This window comes from Muscardinus avellanarius, assembly GCF_963383645.1.
Source record: "Muscardinus avellanarius genome assembly, chromosome: 8".
Lineage (NCBI taxonomy): Eukaryota > Metazoa > Chordata > Mammalia > Rodentia > Gliridae > Muscardinus > Muscardinus avellanarius.
Window position 1 is genome coordinate 9,918,472 of NC_137794.1, and position 24,761 is coordinate 9,943,232.

General features: G+C 41.1%; 1 protein-coding gene across 1 annotated transcript in view; it reads right to left on the minus strand.

Annotated features, from left to right (window-relative positions):
• The window catches only part of PKHD1 (PKHD1 ciliary IPT domain containing fibrocystin/polyductin), a gene marked incomplete at both ends in the record, with an annotated part of 452,539 nt that overhangs the window by 248,746 nt on the left and 179,032 nt on the right, over positions 1–24,761 (minus strand). Inside the window, 5 exons of the mRNA XM_080700604.1 lie at positions 1,497–1,622; positions 3,802–3,993; positions 6,105–6,262; positions 6,804–7,014; positions 24,545–24,757. Of these exons, the coding sequence (XP_080556730.1) occupies positions 1,497–1,622; positions 3,802–3,993; positions 6,105–6,262; positions 6,804–7,014; positions 24,545–24,757 (900 nt within the window). The remainder of the gene's footprint in view (positions 1–1,496; positions 1,623–3,801; positions 3,994–6,104; positions 6,263–6,803; positions 7,015–24,544; positions 24,758–24,761) is intronic.

The following is a 24,761-nucleotide window of genomic DNA, read 5'->3' on the forward strand; positions in this document are numbered from 1 at the left end:
AGGCAGGTGGAGAGGAGAAAGATTGGATGATACAAACTATCAAATAATCTGGGCCTGGGGGCACAAGCTTGCAATCCTAGCATTCAGGAGGCTGAGACAGGAGAATCATGGTTTGTGGACAGCCTCAGCTACTTAGGCCCTTTGCAACTCGGTGTGACGTTGTTTCAATAAATAAAAAGACTGAAAAATAGGGCTGGGGGTGTAGCTCAGAGGAATAATACCCCTGGGTTCCATCCCCAGTACCGCAAAAAAAAAAAATAAAAAGAAATTATTCAAAGAATCTGTTCATGATGAAGTTATCTGTATCAGTGTTAATATTATCTGTAGGGGAGTGAGATAGACCTAGAGAAAAACATACAATGAATGCTCTGTGCATGTACGCTTGCCACTTTGAACCTCACTGTGACATATAATTACAAAAAAAGAAAGGAAGGAAAGGAGGAAACAAGGAAGAGCATTCAAATTGGGGGAAAAAAAAGAAGAAAATACATTTTATGATCTTTTAATCCAAACCCTTCATTTTATAGTAGAGGAAAAAGGCTCCTCTGATGGCTTCTGATCTTGCTCATACCTTTAATCTCCTGGATTTATTAATTTGAGAAAATTTCAAACACTATCAGAAAAGAAATGATCAGTGCAAATTGAGAGGCCTAATAATTTTACTTATAAATGACTTGCGATTCGGTCATTTAGATGTGTATATGTATAATATCATTACCTCTGTATAATCTGGTTATCTTATCTTCCTCTGTGGAAGCTTATTAAGAGCAGAGATAAAGCCTCTACAAACTGTGAATCTACTCTACTCCACGTTGTGTCATTCCCACCAAGTAATCATTCCAGAGAGAAGGAGAGGAGGCCAAGACTTCAGGGAATGAGTACTGGAGTCTTTCATCTTGAAATACCCTCCTACTTCCAAGCGTCTGTAAATTTCGCTTTACCTTTTCCGCCCCTGACAGTTTTTCCTACCAAATGTTGTCAAAACTCCACTTGTTTCTCAGTGTTTAAAGCAAATGCCAATGTGATGATGATGTTCAAATAAGCCTAATAAAACTTAATCTCCCCCCCAAAAAAATCACTTTCCTACTGATAAAACTTAGTAAACCCATCAGTGATTAATTATTTGTGCGAGGAGATGAAACTCAAGGACATCATACCTCTGACCTATACCTCCAGCCCTATTTTTATTTTTTATTTTGAAGGGTCTCACTAAGTTGCTTAGAGCCTCGCTAAGTAGGTGAGGCTGGCCACAAACCTGTGATCCTTTTGTCTCAGCCTTCCAAGTACTAGGATTACAAGCCTGCATCACCAGATCTAACTGATTAAATTTAAATTTAGTTTTTTTTTAAACTATGGTCTCTTTGTAATGATTGAAAGGACAGAGTTTTTTTTTATAGATAAATCTGGAACTCAACATTTTAGGAGAATTCTTTGTGACAGTCTATGTATCCTACTCAAGCAAGAACACAGAGATTAAACAAACATATTTTACTTACCCACCAGGAGCGCATGACCTAAAATGCTGTAGAACACGTTATTGTCCACCTTCAGGCCCCAGGTCCTGCACATGCTGATGCCTCTACTGTAAGAGTTCTGAAATGTGCAGCCCTGGATATAAGAGCCTGTTCATGAAGAGAAAGGTGAAATTTATAATGGAATTTCAAAGACTCTTTGGATTCTGTCGATTATATCTAAAGCAAGCTATATCATACCTAAAAGTATCTTCTTATACAGTAACGGTACTCAGAAGACGAGTTTAGAAACAGCAATAAAATCAAGAAAATGGGCAAATTTAGGTCACCAGCTCTTAAGATAAACAGGTTAAAATCCAAGAAAGAAAAAAACACACTCAAACCGCAGAAGAACATGAGTGTCGAGATTTCTACCAGGCCCCCATCTTGGGCACAAATTCATCAAAATGTGGTAGATGAGAGGTTAAGGACTATGGAGAGAACTGCCTATAGACCAACTCAACCTTGAAAGTTGTGTCTTGCAAAAGGAAATGTGGTCGTGATTTCTTGAATTCAAAACTGCTATTTATAAGCTTGCCAGGAAATAATATTCTTGATCCTAGATGGCCAGAGATTCTTATTCCAAATTGTTAGCAAGGCCTAAAGTTTACCAGAGCCTCATGCTACTCTGGCTTGAATGTAGGATTATGAAGCTCACAGGGAAGTGTCCTTTATTATGCTAAAATAAATTGACATTTAAGAAAATCATTTCTCTGGCTTTTTATCTGTTCTCTGTATCTATGAACCCCGAATTGGATTATGCAGCCCGAATCAGTCAATGAATAAATATTTACTGAATGTCAACTACAATCATGCACCACAAAATGACATTTCGCTGGATGATGGACAGTCAATATGAGATGGTGGTCCCATAAAATGAAGTGAAAAACTCTTATCGCCTGGTAGTGTGATAAGCCATCATTAAGGAGGGAGCACAACATTATCCACATACATATGGTGTTACTCCTATAAAGAAAACTACTACCCTGCCATTATTATAAAAGGACAGCGCACGTAATCATGTACAGCACATAACACTTGATAATAATAGCTGCCTATGCTGCTGGCTTGTGTACCATCCTATAATTTTTACTTATTCTAGAGTATACTCCTCCTTCTTAAAAAATAAATTTTGCTGTGTTAAATGCCATGTTGGCCTCTTGATGCGATCAGGAGAGAAGGTAAACATGAGATGTATAAGGCTGCTGCTGGCATAACATGGCACCCTATTTGTATTACTCTGAACCTCACTTATGTATAATTACCATAGGGATCAATCACATAGGGTGGTTCATCTATACCATCTAGCTTTGTGAAAGTACATTCTTTGGTCAAACAATGACAAAATTGCCCAAAGATGTATTTCTCAAAACATGCCCCCACTGTCACGTGATGCATGCTGCAAGTGTTTTACGGATTGTGCCTTATGCTGGAGACTTTAAGATGAACAAAACTAAGTAGACTGTGAGTTTGTGTATCTATAGTCTGATGGAGGAAATTGTCATTAAAAGATGAAAAAATTATGTAAATAATTAAAATATAAATCCTGGAAAAGGAGCTCAGAATTTTTACCAGGTGGTAAAAGAGATATATGAACGATGAACTTTGGAATATTGGAAAAGTTACTTTGGTTTATGGAATAATTTAACATCAGCGTATCCAGTCATGTTCTCTTTTCTGGTTCTGATCCTGTTTTCATCTTCCAGTTCTCACCGACATTTGATGCCTCCTGCTTCCTTCCTATGTCTTCAGCTCTGGTCAGGTCCTGCACACCTGCCTGCTCCATATTCTCAGGATAAGCACCCCATTTTCCCAGGCAGAAGATTCCTCCATGTAGAAATTATTTCTGCTGGGCCTGGACTCCCCTAGCATTGATTTTTTTCCCCTATTATTCCAGGTCAACTTGACAATTAGTCACAAAGCTGGCGAGTGGCAGAGGTAAGGTTCAAAACCCAGAGTCCTGCAGCTCACAAGTGTTGTGCCTGTAGCAATGTCTCTCAAAGCAAACCACTTGCAGCAGAATCATAAGGTTGTTACATTTCAAATTCAGATCTCTAGGCTCACCTTACACTAGAATTTGTCAGGGCAGGCTATATAACTCTTAATTTTAACACGTTCCACAGGTGATGTGTTTTGGCATACTAACGTTTGAAAAGCACTGATCTAAAATTTAAACAATTGTCTATCTCTGAATCTCTCCAATTTCACGTATCGCCTATCGTGACTCCTTCACATAGTGCCTTAAACATGGAAAAAGAAAGAAAATGAAGAAGTCCTAATCTTGGCTTACCTCTCAGAGCTCCTACCAGAGTGAGTGAGCTCAGGTACTTCTGGAAGGCTTGCCCCAAGTCTCGGAACTCCACACCCTGTAGCTGGACCTGGCTGGGCTCCTCTGGGGAGGACTGAATGATGACTCTGGCCCCCAGATCCCTGGATCCCAGCATCTTCTCACTCTTGGAATACAAACAGTTCTTCAGATTACCTGAAACACAGAATAAAGCATAAAGAAAATGCTTCTGGACAAGTCTCGCCACTTTGGGCACAAAGGACAAATCGTTACAGTTGATTTCATTCAATATCTTACTTCACTTTTACTTTGATTCTCCTCTGTGGACTACTAATTAAAAGATATGATAACGAGGACATGTTGTTGTCTCTTTCATTTCCAGAAATCCCCCAAACGATCTCCTAATTACTATCACAAAGTGACAGATTACAACTCACAAACCCAACCTAAAGAGATGTTTATTTCAATCCAAGAGTTCCCCGGGAGGGAATGCACAGCAAAATGACCTTCCTACGGTTGATAATTATAGGGAAGAAATATGCACGCTCCATTTTATCACAGTACTTTTTGGTCTTAAATTTTCCAATGGGGTTTCCTCTTTATTGTGTTATTTTATGGTTTAGGGACTTAGCAACACGGTCACTACAGAAAGAGTAAAGTTCTCCAGAGAAGTAATGAGCAGACCCTGCACATCTCCTTTCCCAGATGCACCACTAGTAAGGGCAGCAACTTACTAGAACAGAACACACACAGCTCTGTGGCTACAGTGTAGGGATACCCAACACCTTCTACTGATACATGGCATTGTGTGATGCAAACTGACCTCAGGATGGAGAATAATTGTCTCCTGAGCTGACCCTTTACTACCTATGTTTGCTAACACTCAGAGGAGGGATACACAAGGCTTGGATGTTTCATATTTGTCTGCTTTATCACAATTATTTTTGCTAGAGTTCTATAATGTTTTCAAATAGCCCGGCCTCTAATTATCGGGTTTAGCTGGCTTGTTGATATACTTTAGCCTCACGCCAAGCCTCAGTGACTTATTCTGAGGATATTGTAGCTACAAAAATATTTATAATGAAGTCAGGGATTAGAAGCTAATAGATTTATAGTGCTTCAGACCTCAAAGCATGGTTTCACTGGCAGCATGATCAAATTTAATGTTTTGTGAAATGTGATTTGAGAAAATTGGCATAAGAATTATCAAGAGAGCCTGAATGATATGCAGGTTCTAATTTGGCAGAATTGTTAAAGTTGACAGTCAATGGACTCTGACCCACTGTTATACAAGCATTTTTCATAGAATGACACATTTGTGAGCCAATGATGTTGATGGAGGGACATGAGGCCAAGAATCCTCTCCATTACTAACAACCCCCTACCCACATCATCACAATGTTATATCTATAGGTGCCTATGTGCTGATATCACTTATTGTGACCTCTAGTATTGACATTTCGTCCAGCTTCCAGACATAACCAGACATCTCTGCTCAGTTGCTGGCCTGCCGTATCCATTTCGATGTGCACAGAATTTAGCTCATGATCACCACCCTCCCACCCCAAAACCTGCTTCTCTTTCCCATCTCAGTAAACAGCCTCATCATCCATCCAGAGCTCATGCCTGGAAGTCATCCTTGACACCCCTACCATCTTGGACCAAAGTTGACAAATGATCTCTTCACAACAATGAAAGCCTCATAACCTACAGCCTGGGAAACCAAAACATAACCTACTAAACTAACCATCCCTGAAATAGATGTTTAATAGGCACATCAGTGTGATTCAGTGCCTGCTATTCTACTAGAAGATAAATGGATTTTCCCCACCACTTACCTAACGTATGTGGTAGTTCACTCAGAAAACAAACCCCCAAAGAGGAGGGAACACAAGTCTAATCAATAAGAATGTACTTCCTGAGCCTATAATTCTGACATTATGATTTGGGGGGACTCTTAGAAGAATCCTAGAATCAAAGTTAAGACTTGATTATAACATCCATTTCAGAAATGCAACTCAACTCCCCAGATTTAATTCTTTAACTAAATTTCTCCCTATAGAAATAATTAATTTTTCTTTTGTTTTTTTTTGTTTATCTCTTTTACAAGGCTGTTGGAAAGTATGGGCGTGTGAAATGACAATTTCCTGAGAGTCTTCTGAAAATTATAGAATAATACAGACAGCCAGAGGTTCAGGGTCTATTCTATTTTGAAAGAAGTCAACCTCAACTTTGTCAAGTGTTATTTGATATTGTGAGAACATTCCTTTTCACTCTTTGGACTTTCTAACAAAATACTTGTTTACCTTCTGAGCCATTGGCCTCCTGACAGGCAGCAAGGTGTTCCTTCCTCTCACAGGTGAGATTTCCTTGTATGGTAATCCTTCTGCTGAGCAGAACCACAGTGACCTTCAAAGCACGGTGTTCTCCTGCTACCCAGTACTCTGTCAGGTTGTAAGAATATCTGAAAATGTAAAGGAAGATAAATTTGAGGACATGCCTCTACATCTTATTAGGAATAGTAGGCCATTATATTATTGTCATCCTTCCTTTGGGGAAGGGGTCTATTTCTTTATATTTTATTTGGAAACAGGGTCTCACTAAGTTGCTGAGAGCCTCACTAAGTAGCTGAGGCTGGCTTCGAACCTGCGATCCTCCTGTCTCAGCCTCCCAAGCACAGGGATTACAAGTGTGTGCCACCACGCCCGGCAGGGGTCCATTTCTTTAAAAACTCAATTACCAAATAGAGGACTATGGGCACAAATAGACACAATTTAAGAACTATGTTCATTACTGCATGATGCACTTGGTTTGAGACAAAAATTCTAGAATTTTCCAAGAGAAACTGATTAAAGAAGTCTAAATCTTCAAGATTCTTTATAACGTTCTTGTTCCAATCTCTAGCATCACTTAATGTTTTAAAATACATTGTTGAAAGACAAGACCCCATGCAGTCAAGACCTCATCTTCTTCAATGTAAACTTAGCCAAGCTAACGCTCAGTACCTCAAGGGTGACCTGAGATGTAGGTCTGAGCTGTTCACTCTCTCTACAACGGCAACCTCTTCCGTCAGATTGGCACCTTCCATATTTGTTCCACCGATGATGATAACCTCATCCCCCGGCTTCCAGTCCACAGCCTCCTCCAGAGCCAACACTCTATCTTGCGCATTGGCAGCTACTCGGAGATGGGTGACAGTTACTTCTGGTAGTGAACCTAAAGTAGCCCAACAAACTTTGTTCAGATGCTTCAATAGAGAATGTGATATCATACAGCCAAAGATATCTGTGAAAGAAGAACCTAGAAGAATAACCTTCAGAATCAATAAGAACCAAATTAGGGTTTGGTGTGACTTTGGGGGGATAATATTTTTATCATCTATAAAATCTGGTGATAAAAGCAATCCCGGAGCTGGGCTTGGTGGCATGTGCCTGTAATCCCAGTACTTGGGAGGCTGAGATAGGATACTCAAAGATTTGAGGCCAGCCTCAGCAATTTAGCAAGGCCCTGTTTCAAATATTAATTTTTTTAAAAAGCGCTGGGGGTGTAGCTTGGAGGTAGAATGTTCTTTAGGATCAATCTTCAGCCTTACAAAAGTAAAGTGTTGTTTTTTTTTTAAGCAATCAGGATAAAGTAGTAGTGTGTGGAAAAACACAGGAATTGTCATCCAACTAAACTTAAATTCGAGTCACAGTCCAATTAGTTACAGTCAGGTAACTCTGGGTGAGTGGGCCTCAGTTTCCCCAGCTGAAAATAGGAGTTGCATTATCTTCCATCATAAGGTTTTAAGAGAATTAAATGAAACACCTAGTTTGGGTCATGCCATATAATACAACCTTGGTATATGCTAATCTCTTCTCTTACTTCTCTATATCATATTGTGTTTCGAGGATGAGATTTTACTACTTTTTTTTTTTTTGGTGGTACTGGGGTTCCTGGAAACCCTTCTACCTCCAAGATACACTCCCAGACCTATTTTTATATATTTTTTTTAATTTGGAAACAGGGTCTCTTAAGCCAGCGAGCCTAGCTTCGAACCAGCGCGATCCTCCTGTCTCCGCCTCCCAAGCACGGGGATTACAAGCGTGCGCCACCACGCCCGGCCTTACCACTTCCTTTTTATTCTAAGTAAGAAAATGGTTATTAAACCATAGATGAGCAAATAAGTAACCTAACTGAGGTGGGTGGAAAGGAAGATGACGCACACGATGTATATTTACAAACAAATTAAAGTCACTCAATAAGCCAAACATGGGAAGGAAGGAAGGCAGAGGAAATGGAGTAAGAAGTGGGGAAGGGCTAAATGAGTGATGTGTGCATGTGTGCCTCTACCATCTTGCACCCCGTTAATATGTATGGCTACAATGCACCCATAAAAAACGAAGGAAAAAGCTCTAATGTAGAAGTCTATAACTAATTTCCCATATGAAGACTTCAACTCACTTTACAAATAATGCAAGCATAGTGGACAATAAAAATGATTTTAAGATGGCTGTCTTATATCTGGGTATACCAGATGGCCCTCTCAAAGTCTAATACTAAGGTCATTTAGGATAGGATAGTTGAGCAAATTTGGAGAGGAGTAAACTTGTAAGTCTACCTATATCATTCGGTACTGCACTCAGACATCTCCATCGGACTCTCCCCACACTCAGCATGTCCGCCCTTAACTAGCCAAGATTTAAGAAGGTCCTCTGTCTCACTGTTTACTCTGGACATTTCCAGCAAGGGTCAAGATGAAATTTTTTTAGGGCATTATCCGAAGCAATACTTCAGAAAAAAATGCAACTTACTCCCAACTCCTTCCTCTTCAATCAGTACATTTCCTTCCTCCTTTGCAATAGATCATAATTTACCTTTAGCCCACAGCAAGGGACTGTCCTCCCTTGTTGCACTAAAGCAAAGTAATAATACTTGAATCTCTAACTACAGAGGTGCCCGACAATAAATCATTTTCAAATTATTTTAAACTTCCCTCTTTATTTATTTGCCTCTGTGTGTGCAGGCTCTCGGACCAGTAATGGTGTTCCAGTCTTAGAAAGGTCTCTGGGTTAATGATGCAATTTTTGAAGTTTACTCCGGCAATAATTTTGTCTTAAAAAAAAAACTTAAGAGTTCAAAATTTCTAATTATAGGGCAGGTGAAAATTAAGACATAAATCATCCCCAAAGAAAATAATTTTAATTTTATTCCTTGTTTGTACATCTTAACCTTTGGGAACAATAAAATGAAATAAAGTTTATATGTATATGAACATTCGTGAATTCCTCTTCTTCATTGTCTATATAGAAAAATCTCTACCAAGCATAAAAAACTGTTTGTCAAAGGCAAAGCACTATCAAACTCAGTGATCAGTTGTTCACAGTTGATACGCAACAAACATCTAACACACATGTCCTGGTGTGCATGTTACCTGCAGCAGAACAGAGAGCAGAGGCAAAAAAGATATTTCTCAGTGGATCATTCTTTTTCAATTTTTTACACTTTTATTGGGGCATTAGTGACACACAAATACACACACACTCACACACATACACACACACACACACACACAGTACTTCAGCACTTGTTGGGCTTTCCCCCAGCTCCCCACTCATTCTCCACCCTCTTTCCCCATACAGGGGGGGTATTAAGATTGACATTGGTCGATGAATCATTATATAAACAGAGGTCAAGTCACAAAGAAGAACAAAGTATCACAGAGGATCTCTGAAGTGCCCATTAACTAATGACATGAACTAGCATCCTTCCAGATAGGGACAGAGCCTCCGGAAAGTAGAAAAGTTATAACGTAGTCATTCTCATTGCAAAGATGACATCTCTAAGTACTGTAGTGTTAAGACACTACATGAGTCCCTACCAAGAGAAGCTCCCCTATTACTTACATAACCTATAGTCAGCGCTGCATGTTTCCCCACTCAATCGTTGTGTAATGACTGCAGTGTGTACGTCTTACCTCCCTTCTCCCCCTTACGAGTGAGGACCAGGAATGCAGGACACTGCTTCGTGGTTCCCTTCGGTACGGCGCAGTCTCAGTTCCTAACACACACAGTTCTAGCACTCACAATGAGCATTCAACCTAAGGTGGTTTTGTGTTTGTTTTGTTTTTGTGGTGCTGGGGATTAAACCCAGAATGGGCACTCTACCTCTGAACTCTAATCCCAACACTATTTTAGTTGAAACAGGGACTCAGTGAATTGCTGAGGGTAGCTTCTAACCTGCTATTCTTCTGTACTCCCAAGTCCTGGGAATATACGTGTGTAAAACCCCACCCAGCTCAATTTTTCACGGTTTAAATTAATCATTTTAAATATTGCCCTCTGGACAAGCACTTGTAAACTCCCATTAGATATTTACCTTTTGTGTATGTGTGTGGTACTGGGTACTGGGGATGGAACCCAGGGACCATTCTATCTTCAAGCTACATCCCTAGCCCAGCCCTATTATTTTTTTATTATTTGCTTTGAAACAGGCTCTCACTAAGTTGTGGAGGGCCTCACTAAGTAGCTGAGGCTGGCTGCAAACCCAGATCCTCCTGTTTCAGCTTCCCAAATGGTGGGATTACAAGCGTGTATCACCATGCCCAGCTAGAGATACCTAATTGAGTATATAATATTTAATGGCTAAAAAGTAGAAAAAACAATAAGTACTTATTGAGAACTTCAGGTAAAACCCAACCTATACTGAGTTGATTTTCTTTGTTGTAAGAACCATTTGCTTTGGGGGGGGTTATTATTATTATCGTTATTATTATCATCATTATCATTATTTTAACAGATTGCACAAACAGGAAACTAAAACTCTTCAAGGACCAGATTACATAATATTGAGATATAGCACCAAGTTCTGAAACTGGGTTTTCTAAATTCAAAACCAGAAAGCTAGACAAGTAATAGAATTCCTAGATTCTGAGAATAATTATAAATGAAGTATACCCGGTTAGCTTGTTTCTAAAAAAAAATGTGCATTACTTAATAAATGTCACTGAAATGCCACACAAGAGGGACTGAATGGTCCCATTGGACACACTGCAAACGTGAGTCATCACTCTTAAAACCCGGGACAGGCTGCTCCCTTCCTTTCTGTACCACAAATCAAAAAACATACAAAAATACAGTTTTAAATACTCAGTAATTTATAAACATGCTTCAATAACAAAGGGCTATGTTCTTAACTTGTAATTTAATGCAATGTTTAACCACACTGGGCTTTCAATATTGACCTGTTAACCAACAAACTAGTCATTTACTCCCACTAATGACTCCTACTCATAATTGTATTTCCTACAAATTATTATTCAAGCATTTCAGTGTCATTCATCCATAATTACACAGTCCCAGAGAACCATTCTTACCAAATGGGCATGGAGAGAAAGAAAACAATCTGTGGGTTGACACACTTTAAAATTTTCTAATTGCCCTCTGTTTATTTTGTACAACTTAAATCTTTATTTCAAGTAATAACTGTCAAGACCTTCCCAAATCAGAAGGGTGAAGAGAAGGGGAAGAGGAGAGTAGGTAGGGAGCTAATCCACTAAAATAAAATTCACATCAGCATAAAAATATAAACGAACTCACCAAAGAACTATTCCTTGTTTGCATATTAACCTTTGGGAACAATAAAATGAAATAAAGTTTATATGTATATGCACATGCATGAATTTTTCTGTCCTCTTCTTCATTGTCTACATAAAGAAAATCTCTACCAAGCATAAAAAACTTTTTGTCAAAGGCAAAGCACTATCAAACTCAGTGATCAATTGTTCGTAATACTCAGTTGATATGCAACAAACATCTAATACACATGTACGGATGTGCATGCTACCTGTGGCAGAACCGAGAGCAACTATTGTTCTCAAACATACACAAATTATTTCCCCTTATCTGGAATGAGCCTTCCCAATATCTATAGCAAAACAATCAAGGCTGTATTTCCCTACATATATTAGTGAACATCTGTCAAGCACTGGGAAGACAAATATAAAGACTGAAGAGTTTGTTTTCCCCATTACTCAACACTAGTCCAAGAAATTTGCAGACAAAAATCACAGATGCACCACACTGAGTGTCCGGGTAGAAGGCGACGCGGGGTGCATGGGTGCGTGACACAGAACGCCGTATTCGCAGCCAGGGAGAAGTTATCCCCGGGAATGCTTCTCAGAAGAGTAATAACTGAGCTAGATCAAAGAAAAAGCCAGATGACAAAACAGGAAGAGATAGAACAGAGACCTGCTTTCACGGGCCATTTTCCTCTGCCCTGGAGAATCACTTGTGATATCTCTCTTGGATCAAGATAAAACCTGGCGGGGCGCCCTGCCTGAACTGTGCAGCATCACTACTGGCTCATCTTCAGTGGTCCCCAGTGGGCGGGAAAGTGAGCCTGTGGGGAAAAAAGAGGTGAGCCAGAGCCCATCCTCTGGATGTATGGACCAGCTAGGTGTATCCACAGCTGGAGCAATCATTGCTGCGTTGCGATGAAAGGGAATTTGAGCAGCATCTATTTTGATGCTAAAAAGCTGTTCTTTTGGTGCAAGGGTCTAGACTAAAGCTAACCATGGTTATTTGTTAGCATAATGCACCATATTTCTCTGAAGGTAGAAAAGAAAAGCTAATCTTTCATCAGTGCAATTGGGGTTCTATATTTTTGTTGTTTGGAGTCCAAACAAGTACTGTGTTGGAAAATAAGAGGACCCTTGTTCCTAGCTCCTGTAAGGACTTCAGCCACCAGCTAATGCCAGGCTTAGACCATACTGCACTCCAGTGAGTCCTCCAGGCAGATACGCGAAACCCACTTGGTCAAATCTAAAGGCTTCTACAGAAGGTTTTTAATGTCCATTTAGGTTCATTGCTGCACAAACATATAAAAGTTCAGATGTATTTTTGACTGGACAATCATTTTGCTAATCATTGCTAGGTATATGCTTTGGAGTAAAAGTGACTGTGGACTCAAAGGGGCTGGCTAACTTTTTTTTTTTTTTGTACTAGAGATGGAACCCAGGGGCTTTTCTACATCCAGGCTACAGTCCCGACCTATTTTATATTTTATTTGGAAACAGGATCTCCCTAAGTTACTGAGAGCTCACTAAGTGGCTGAGGCTAGCTTCGGACCTGCGCAATCCTCCTGTCACAGCCTCCCAAGTATTGGGATGACAGGAGTGTGCCACTACGCCCGGTTTTTGCTCAGCCTTCTGGGAGATGGCCAGGTGGGTTCACTCTTGTGCGGAGGAGGCTCCTCATGAGTCTCCTGGATGAACAGAAGAACAAGATCACATGCATCATCCAACATGGTGAAAAGAACGTCTGGCATGGCTCCAGGTCATTAGATCCAACAGGATGGCAGGGCTCAACAAACTCCTACACATCCATTTTTGCCAACATCCAGTCTGTCCAGAGAAGGCAGCTCCAGTACAGTCATCTGAGGCATTGCCCAACCCACCCACCGCCAGCTGTTCAGAAATAGAACTTGCCTTAGCCTTGCCTTTAGAGACAAGAGATCTGAACTGCGTAGCCACCTCCAGGTAGTCATCCCACACCCTGCTGCTCAGGAAGCTGGCCCTGGTGGTTATATGCTGGGGCTTTGCTGGGATGGATGAATGCACTACGTTCTACATTGTCTGTGTAGTTATAGCAATGTTGTCCCTGGATGCTGTGGAAGGAGCCATGGCTTCAGCCACTGGGGGTTGCTGCTCCGAGCCTGGCCCTGCCTCGCTGCTGCAAAATCAACATGGCAGGCCCTGCTGCTTACAATATGGTGACCAAGGATCTCGTGGGAAGAAAAGAGAGAAGGCAGGTGCTAGCAGAGAGCTCTGCAGCTGGAACAGGTGGAGCAGAACATGCAGACTGCTTTTTTGTAGATTTTTTTAAACTTCATATAGTAGGAGCATAAATTTCTTCTCTTGTAGTTCTGAAGATCAGAATTCTGAGATGAGTTTCTCTGGGATAAAGTCAAGGTGTTGTGAGGGCTGCTTCCTTCCAGAAGCTCTGGGGATAAAGTCCCTTTCTTTGCCTTTTTCAGCTTCTAGCAGCCGTGTGCAGCTTTGGGCTTGTAGCCCCTTCCTCTGCCTTCAAACACATCACTCCAGGCTGGGTTTCCATCTGCATATTGTCTTCTCAGACTGGTTCCTCCCGCATCCCTCTTATGAGAAGCAACGTGATTACACGGAACTCACCTGGATAATCTAGAATAATCTCCACAAAATTCCCTAATGTACGTGATGTACATTCACAAACATATCAAAGTCAATCACTAAGCCAAACATGAGAAGGAGGGAGGGGGAGGGGTGGGAATTGAGGAAGGGCTAATTGATTGATGTGTGCATGTATGACTCCACCATCTAGTACTCCATTAAAATGTATGATGGCAGTGCACCAATAAAAATAAAAAATAAAAATAAATTAAAAACTAAAATATCTTAACTTTATTTTTTAAATGTATGTATGTATTATGTATTTTTGGTTCTGGGAACTGAAGCCAGGGGCATTCTACTTCTGATCTAGACCACCAACCCTATTTTATTTTTCTCTTGAAATAGGGTCTCATTATACTATATATACTTAGTATATACCAAGGCTGCCTCAGACTCATGATCCTTCTGTCTCAGTCTCCCAAGTACTGAGATTACAGCCATGTGCCATCAGGCCTGGTTTTAAAACCTTTAATCACATTGACAAAGTCCCTTTTGCCAAATAAGATACCATTTATGGGTTCCAGCAATCAGGACATGAACATATTTGAGGTTCATTATTCAGCTATAATAATAATTGCATTGTTGAATAAGCATGTTGAGAAAATTGAGTGGGCATTTGGAAAAAAATAAGTGATCTATAAATTGTATCAGTAAATTTTAAACTGACAAACGCTGCGGTCAGCAATCTTTTTCTGTAAGGAGTCAGTTTCTGTCAAAACTATTCAGTTCTGCTACTATAATGCGAAGCCCCATAGATAATACCTAAACAATAGGCACTGCTGTGATTCAATAATTTTATTATTCACAAAAGCAAGCCATGGACAGATTTGGCACATGGGCCAGTTTGCTGACCCTGATTAAAGACGGAAATGTGGGGAGAAAAGTATAATACTAAGAAACAAATAAGTAAATGTGAATATAGTCTTCTGTATAGGGAGTTTAAGGCATAGAATTAAGGGAAAAAATCATAAAAGGAAATGTTTGTAGATTTTCTCTTTCAGAGATCAGAAAATTCCATAAAAATACTAAAATGTAAAGAACAACCCAGAAAAGAAACAAGTTATTAGTGTCTGTGGCTGACATTACTAAAAAAATGACACATCTCATCCTTCTTAGAATAAATGAGGCAGTTTCACCAAATCAAAACTGCAACTACTAACTCAATGATAACATTTATTTATCCGTTGCTTGATATCTGCTATTGTGCTTAGTACTTTATGAGTTTTATTTGGCTTAAACCATAAAACAGCCCCATGAGAAATATTTTAGCATCATCTCCAGACATGGTTAAGCTGGAATGCTAAGGAGCTGACTTTTTTGAGTTCTATCTGATGGTTAGTGGTAGAGATGGGATGTGGATCCAAGAAGTCTGCTTCCACAGCCCGAGGTCCTCATGCTTAATACAGAGGAAGAGGGATGAATGAGCATCCCATGACTGACCAAGATCAAGCCCATCTCAAGCAGATGCATTCTGCCACATCTTAGGAGGAAAGGAATCTATGGCGATTTTGAGGGAAGAGATGAATCTCGGAGCTCTTATTTCTCTTTGAGAAACTTTATGTTAAGACAAGAGGCTTGATATCTTCCTGGACTATGTGTCCAAGAAATCAAACAGTCAGTGGTGGAAAACAGGGTCCACTCTAGCAACTGTGGTAGTTGATTTTATGCATCAATTTGACTGGATGACGGTGCCCTCAGACAATTGACCAAACATCATTCCCAGCCTCTATAATGCCATGAGCCAGTGGTAAAAGTGAAGAGTGAAAGAATGATGTGAAATAGGATGCAGGGATGCTGACGGTGCACAGGAGCCCAGAGGCCTTGGGGAGGGGGCTCGTGTTCACCAGGAGCCACAGGGCCCCACTTCTGCCTCAGCAAGGAAAGAGTTTGGCTGAAAGTGGAGTCAACTCTGGGAAAAGCAGAACCAAGATTTGTAGAGAAGCTAAGTCTTAATGATTTCATCAGAGCACCTGGACTCGGCTACGCCTCCGGGTTCTCAGTCAGGGGAGGCAACAAATGCCCTTATTTTTGTTTAAAATGGGTCTTCTGTCATTTGCAACCGAAAAAGACCTGACTAATGCCAATCTTTTCAAGTATATATAGAAACTTCAAGTACCTTACAATGTGTTTCTAAGTGGGGATCCTGCTGTATTTGGATTATTGAATAGCTAGAACTCATTTCTAATTAGCAGTATACATTTGCATGTAACACTTAAAATTAAAAGACCTTAAAAACAGCATGTTCACTTACATATGTTTTTTTTTAAGTTCCTTAAAGTGTGGGTTTGGCTTTTAATTTAAGGAGCCCTCTCTTTTAGATTATTCCAAGGTCATCCTTGTCTAGGTCAATGAGATTTTAGCAGCTTGCCAATGTGCACAGAACAGTTGTATTTTGGATCTTTACAGAGCATTATTAAATAAAATAAACATTTTACCTTACTTTTTTGTTAGTGATGCTGGTGATGTTTTGGAAGACACAAAGCCAAAGCAAAGATTCATCCTTTGAAAGAAGAACTCGCCAGCCAATCGCCAGCCAGTTTCCCACGCTGAGGTTTGCTAGAACTATGTTCACCAGTGTTAACTCAGCTGTCCAGTTATCATCTGCTACAGTGTGCCAGCTGACCAAAACCCAATGATAGTTTGAAGCTTGCATTCATTTAAGATTATAAGGTTTTAAATTTTCCCCATCCTCCATTCCTCTATTTAATCTTTCTTCCTTCAGTACCCTAAGTAACAACAAAACATGGCAAAAAAATGAGAGAGAACTCAAAGAAAAAAAGGACAATGTCTCCTCTTCCAACCAATGCACTTTTTTAGTACCTTTTCAAATATATCATAGGTAGATGAGCAGGATGTCTGCTATTAACATCCCAGGACGAATCAGGCCCAGACAAAAAGATAAAAAGCACCCCACCTTGTAAGGGAGACACCAAAGTTAGGGAGTATATTTCTACTTAGGGCTCTTTAAAGGGGGGCTAATGTAACACTGCCATCTTGGCCGTCCCTGGAACAGACCCCACCTATAAGAGTGACAAAAAGAAGAGGCCCAAATGACTCAGAGACCAAGTTGAGTCATCAGTTAGGAAACTTCTAGGAAACACTGGAATTTTAAATTTTAGATCCAATCAGAACAAAAAGTTTTATTAGTATGTTTTTTTAACTTCTGAAACTTGATAGGACCTCTGTACTAAATTTTTAATGGGCATTTTCATTTGCCTGACCCCACACAAATGTTTTAGTCAGCCTAACTAACATAACAGCAACTGTTGTAACATATTTGACTATTTCTGCCTATACGATTTCGTCACCTTGAGATTTTAGAGACTAAAAAAGCGTAAGATTTCAGTTAACTAACTTAGAGGCAACCTGTGATTTTCTTTTTTATTTTGTGGTATTACAGGTGGAACCCAAGGGTTTTTCTACCTCCAGGCTATCCTCCCAGACCTATTTTATACTTTATTTGGAAACAGAGTCTCACCAAGTTGCCGAGAGCCTCACTAAGTAGCTGAGGCTGGCTTCGAACCTGTGCGATCCTCTTGTCTCAGCCTCCCAAGTGCGGAGATTACAAGCGTGCGCCACCACACCTGGCTTGTGATTTTCTTTATCAGCAACATTTCTTTCCGGGGCCTACTACCACCTTTTTTTTTTCTTCTTTTTTTTTTTTTTAATTTTTGCAGTACTGTGGCTAGAACCCAGGAGCATTCTACCTCCGAGCTACACCCCAGCCCTATTTTTTATCTTTTATTTTGAAACAGGGTCTCACTGAGTTGCAAAGGGCCTCACTAGGTAGCTGAGGCTGTCCGCGAACCACGAACTTCTGGGCTCAGCCTCCAGAACACTAGGATTACAAGCGTGCGCCACCACACCCGGCCCATCTTTTCTTTTGATGAGCAGATTTCCAAACACATAGTCTCACACTAAACCACAAACGGGTAAGCTCACATAAACACCCACACCCCCACTCCTCTGGCCAAGGCAGAGTCGCATCATGTTGTGGGGTCTTGAAGTGGGTAGAAGAGTGAGAAAGTGACTTAGCAGAACAATCACAAGTGCACCATCCCCCTGGCACTGTCCTACCAAGCACTGAGATTACAAGCCTGTGCCACCACACCCAGCTTGTGATTTGCTTTGATCAGCATTTCTTTCTGGGGCCTCCTACCACCTTTTCTTTTCTTCTCTTTTCTCTTCTTCTTTCTTTCTTTCTTCCTTTTTTTTTTTTTCAATACTGGGGATGGAACCCAGGAGCACGCTACCTCCAAGCTACACCCTCAACCCATCATCCTAGGTAAACCAAGGACTTCATAAGGCCTTCCCTGGCTTATTTTTTAAGAACAGAGAGCACTGTTTTTCATGGTGGCATGTAGAATTCCATGGGAAGCGAGGAGCAATTGCTACTGGCCATATTGAAGGAGCCAGAGAGCAGTAGAAGACTGAGAAGCCCTGGCTTGCGGAGACTCCTAGAGGTGCACCCTGATGGCCAAGGCTAGTCACCTAGTCGCCTCCGCCCATCCTATAAGTTTGCTTGTGGAGTTCGCAAATCCATTTTTATTTTTTCAGTCTGCACTAGGCTTCTGTCCCTAAAATTAAAAATATGGTATAGCAATAACTAAAAAATGCCATGTCACAGCCAGCTCAAGGGAGTAAGAGACACAAGAGAAAAATCATAGTCAAGAAGGAGCAAGGGGAAGAGGGTAAGTTAAGTACAGGAGGGACAGAACTGGGAATAATGGATAAGAAAACAACAACAAACAAACCCAGAGATCTAAAACTGTATCATTGATAAAGAAAACTGTTAAAAATGGAAGCTCCATGCAACATCAAAGAACACATTTTATAGAAAAGGTCCAAAGATGAATCAGTCCTGGGAAAGTGAGGAATCATACAAAGAGAGGCCCCAGACCCTTTACAAGGATCTGTACATCACACTTAAAGGGTAGAGCTTTTTCATCACAGTTTTGACAGTGGAATTTTGTTGTTGTTGTTGTTGTTGTTTCAGTACTTGAGATTAAAACCAGGACTACTCTACCACCAAGCTATAGCCCTAGCTTTTTAATGTTTTAAGAAAACGTCTCGCCGAATCATCCAGGCTGGCCTCAGATCTGTGATCCTCCTGTCTCTGCCTCCTGAGTTGCTGTAATTTCAAGCAGGCACCATTTCTCCTGACTCTGGAACTTTTGTTGTTGTTGTTGATTATGATGCTGACTATGATGTTGTTGTTTGGGGAATACAAATACATAATGGAGATAAAAATCAGTGAATTAATTACTTGAGCAATCTAAGCCTTCATTGCTTGACCCCCCAAATATAACACTGTGGAACCCTAGCCCTCCAGGAACCATTTGTGGAGAATGATCTAAAAGTCATTGACTAGGAATACAGTCTTAGACACGATCTACTCCACACATATTACACTATGCTTCAAGACAGATTTATACTCTTTAGTGACTGCAATTCTAAAACATGATACAGTGCTTATAAAAAGAGATGGTACTTTTTGAAAGAAGACAAACCATGTCTAAACTTTCCTCTTTAGACCCTTTTTTCTTCTTTATTACTTATTATTATTTATTTATGTCCATAATAATTGTACCCATCACACCCACAGATGAGTTTTTATGAGAAATTTCCATTTATATTTAATGCCTTTATCTTGTGATGTCTTGGAAAGGACAAAGACAGAAGTCCAGTCAAGGCCATAAGACTGTTTTGCTCCTATGAAACTGTCAGCCAAATTTCTCAGGGAGGAACTGGAAATGAAATGAGAGACATTGATAAATTTCCCTGCTGAACAATCAATAAAAGTATCACCATCCTGCTCAGACTCCCACTGTGGAAGCAAGAGCCGTAATTACATTGTCAAAAATTCAAGTTGCTGAGGCCGACAGCGACCCCCAAGAACCGGGACAAGTGATTGGCACTCCACTCACTCAGGGCGGTGCAGCTGGATTGGCAGACGTGGTAGCCTGGGCAAGAGGGAAATTTCCTTATTGACCACAAACACCCGAAACCCAGATCTCTACGCTGGAAGATGCCCGCGACCCTCTCCTCATACTAACGTGTCAAAGCGAACAGGACACAGAGCTTACTAAATAATCACAACTCCACCCAAGATTCAGAACAATCTCTGTCCCAGTCCAATGAACCCCTACACAGACAGAAAAAGGAAAGCAGCACTGTGGGTGGGTATGCACACGTGCAACTATGTGCATGAGTGTAAAGCCTGGGAGCTTTGTTACTCATTAGAAGAAAGATATGAGACTTGCATTCAACTTGCATTTCCTTGTGACAGCTGAACAGAAAAACCTGTTTGCTTAGCAGTTTTAATCTATGATAACAATGAGCTAGTGCAAGGGGTTTGCAGAGGGCAATAATGAAGAACCCAGGGGGGCAGGAGGTGCGGAGAGCGATATGACTGATGGACAGACCCATTTGGGGCATTCTGTATTACCTAGGCTGTGGTTCAATTAGAACCCATCAGTCAGTTCCTTCCTGCTGGATGTTAGAAATCAGGCCTGCAAAAGGACCTGATTCTTAAAAAGTCCTGCTTCTTACTGTGCTTGGGCCATCTGAGTGGTTTCTAAGAACTCAACTGTAACCACACCCAGGTATGATGATTGTCCTGTTCTGGGCAGCAGCTGTACCACAATTTAAAAGATTAAAATCTGAAGGTGTCCACTGGCTGCTGGGAACAGAACAGAAGTTACCCTAGCTGTTGACTCATGGCCTCGGAGGCTAAACTTGCTGGTACAAAGAGTAGGCACAAAAATTAATAAGGATGGAAATCGCTAGACAGGGCAAGCTGTATGCCAGATTTTGAAATAAAAGTCTATGCCCCCTCAGCATTTCATCAGCCCTAATATATATATATATATATATATATATACTACAATTGGTACTGGGTTCCCTGTGGCTCAGGGAACAGAAAAAGAATATGATCAAAATAGTAAGAACTCGCATGGCTTGTTAGTTATTATATGCCGGATACTCTGAAACATTTCATATGCAGTAAGACTGAGCTAGAGACTATGTTCTCCTGGTTTTATAGAGATTAATTTGTCTGAGGTCATAGCCGATTAGCAGCAGAACTGGGCCAATTTCTGATTCCACAACTGGCGACCAATAAGATCAGTGACTCCCCAGCAGGGTAGCCAGGTGCCTGCTGAATCCAATCACATGAGGGGCCCAGAGAAATGCTCAGTCCTGGGCTCCACCACAGGCCCATGGAGTCAGACTCTGAGAATGAGACTCAGAAACCTACATCTATAAACTCTCCCTGGAAGAGCCTTTTGTGTGCCTAACAATGGCAAAGCTCCTCCTTACGTTTTTCTGAAAAGCCGGGTAGATGCTGGGTCATTAGGGACGTTTTGGATACAAAGCAGTGAATCAAGGATGCTCACCGTTTTGCATACTTGACAGCAAAAGAAAATTAGTTTTGCTCTAAAGCCTCGGTGTCATCACACCCACCTTTGGCCCTGGGAAAAGGCCAGTGAAATTAGGTAACGATTTTAACCACGGTCTGCCACCACGCCAGAGGGGAAATCTGTTTAAGACCTCAGATGGTGAGACAGAGGTAACAGGAGAGAATCCACAAACCACACATGTGCCTGTAATTCTCTGACAGATACACCACGGAGGGCCTCTCTCTCACCCTAATAGCCACGTTCTTTTCTACACAATATTTCCTTCAATGAATGAGATGTATCAGCCTAACATCAGAGAGGAAATAGCTTGATTTCACCTGTGGTCAGTGTGCAAGCTCTTGTGACTCACGTGAGAACCTGTCCACCCCTATGTGGGAATGGCTTTGGGCAGTGGGTTCAACAGCTGTTAATGACAGCCTAATCAGAAAACAGGAAAGGAAAAGAGGAAAAGACAAGCAGAAAGAAGAAGAGGGAGAAAATGGATAAAGAAGAAAATGAAATAGGAAGGGAGAGAGGTGCTGAGCATGGTGGCACATGCCTGCAATCCTAGCACTTGGGAGGCTGAGATGGGAGAATGGCAGGTTTGAGACTAGCCTCAGAAACTTGGCCAGACTCTCAGAAACTTAGTGAAACCCTATTTTTGAACAAAAAAAAAAAAAAAAGAAATGGGGTTGTAGCTCAGAGGTAGAATCCTCCTGGGTTTAATCCCCAGAGAAAGAGGGAATATGTGGGGGAAGAGAAGATGGAAATCAAAGTATCATCAAAGGCAGTCTCATTTTCCTTATCCGGTAACAACACACACCTAGAGTGCCTACAGTTTTTTTTAATTTCCAGACTCTCAAAACACATTAAAAGTATCTAAATTGTTTTAATTGCACCACATTGATTGCAAACAATGGCACTAAAGATTTCCTTGACATTTACTTAATCACCAAGATTTACAAGCACAGGGGGCATGCACACATGTAGTCATCATAAAGGTATAGAATGAACTCTTTCATCGATCCGTCATACCTGACCGTGAGAATAAGAAGTTGGAATGAAAGAGGTGGAGTAAGAACGTTAGGGTTTTTCAGTCTTCCTCCTTTGAATTCCAATTTCTAGCACGAGTTGTGCAGTCCACGTCATGTAGGATAGCAAGTCTCACATGTGAGGACCCTTAGATCCTTTGGCTGGTCCACAGCTTCCTCTATTGTTGTTATTTTTACAGTGATAAACAGCTGCACATTGGGTCGGTGCCCTAACTGAGCACTGAACTAGAGCAAACCTTTGAAGACCATGGCTAACGTGTGAAGACATCGAGGACACTCGTGGATCTTGAGCTACAAGATCAGTGTAAGTGCCTGTAAACTGAGGTAGGAGGAAAACAGACCTTCTTGGGAGGATAACATAAGAATAAATATTGCAGAAATTTGGTATTTCTTCCCAGATAGTTATAGGTTTCTAAATCTTAAAATATTTGTGTCGAGCACACTGGCTGGCCCGAGGTCAACCCTTAATAAGTGCATGCGAGAAAGATCTTGCTTCCTTCTGTAGTAAGACTATAAAGGTCAAAGAGTGGGTTTTTTGTTTTGTTTTGTTTTGTTGCTAGATGCTGGTTGAGACCAGCCACTTGTAATAGAGCCTGGACAGAGAAATATTCCTCAGCAGAGCTACAAGCTCACATCTAAAACAATTAGGCTTCAATAGGTGGGCTTAATTTCATCACACCTAAGGAGTGTGCCAATGTGGATGACATCCCGTTTTATAGAGATCAGACCATGATCTGGAGCCCACATTTTTGATCTGCCATCGGTCTGTGCTATGCAATAAAAAGTATGGAAGAATCAATCCACCGAAATACACTTAACATTCGTCATTTAATTCTTACATTTTCCAGTTGATGCTAAGTATTATCCTGGCACACTTAGCTATTTCCAAAATTTTAAAGAGGAAAAAAAATGTTCCTTTTGCAAAATGAAATGAGATTATCTGAAGGAAATAAACATGAAGCAGAAACATACGGCCGTGCAATCCCTGTTTTCTCCTAGGAATCAACAACACCTGACCCCTCGGTAAGAGGATTCTAAGTACAACTGCAACCGTACTCTGTTCACGAAGTTATGATGGGAAGGGAAAGAGCTCAACAAAGAATAAAATGAAGCTGGCTTGATTTGGTCTGTGACAACGGAATACAGCCTGTCTCTAGAGAAGTCAGTGTGTGCTAAACAATCGTCTCCGTCGGTTTTTACTGCAGTATGCTGCGGGTACAAATGCAAATCTCAGTAGCTTAGCGCAATAAAGTCTTACTCCTCACCTGCAGGTATGACAGCAGTCATCAGCTCTGCTCCACACTGTCCACACTCAGGTCCCCAAGCGCAAGGACCTGCCCTGATCTTGGACAGGTTATACTCATTCAAGTGGAGAAAAGGCAACTGGCTAAGGCACCACAACAGCTCTAAAACTTCCATGGAGCCTTGCAGTACACTCGTCCTGCCCACAGTCCTACAGCTGCATGTCTATGGCTAAGAGCACATTCAGTGGAGAAGGGAGAGGTTAAGGTCACACAAAAAACCTGAGATTTACCTGAGGGTGGGCAAAGGGCCCAGTCCTCTTCCAGGAAGGAAAGCAAGTGATTGGTAACCATGGTACACTCGATGTTGTGGTTTGAACTTAGAAAGTCCTCCACATCTCACTGAAACAAGGCAGCCATCTTGGAGGTGGGACTTGGTTGAAGGGGGGTCCCTAAGGGCGTGGCTTTACAAATTATTTATGGTTTTCAGCTCCCCTTGCATGCATGTGTATGTTCTTTCTCTCTCTCTCCCCTTCCTACTGCCTTGATGCCCTGAGACCTGCAGATCCAACCTGACATGAACTGAACCTCTGCAATCTCCAGAACTGTGAATAAATAAATCTCCCTTCCTATAGGATATGTAGTCAGGGTTTTTTTCTAATATATCACAGCAATGTGAATGCTGACTACAACAGGAATCATAAGACTTTTGTGATTTATGGAAATAGTGTCATGCTCTGAGTATGACCTTATGCCTCAACAACTAATATCTGGAGATTTTGAAATGTTTTGTTTCTGTTCTCTGTGGCCCGTGCATTGCTTAGACACAGCCTTATTCCATTTCCTCCAGTCAGTTGCCCCACTCACCATGCAGAGAAAGAGTTCCATTCCTCACAGCCAGGAACTTGACTCCATAGGGAAAGAAGGAGGGAGAGTAGGAGCTCCCATAGAGCTTGATCTGAGCTTTTCCTTGGAAGGGCTTGTCCTTGGATCCAATCCGGAGTTCTCCACCATCAGAAACAAGGATGGAGTGGGCCCTGAGTTCAATGGGTCCTGCATCCATGAAAATCAGCTTGCCCCCTAA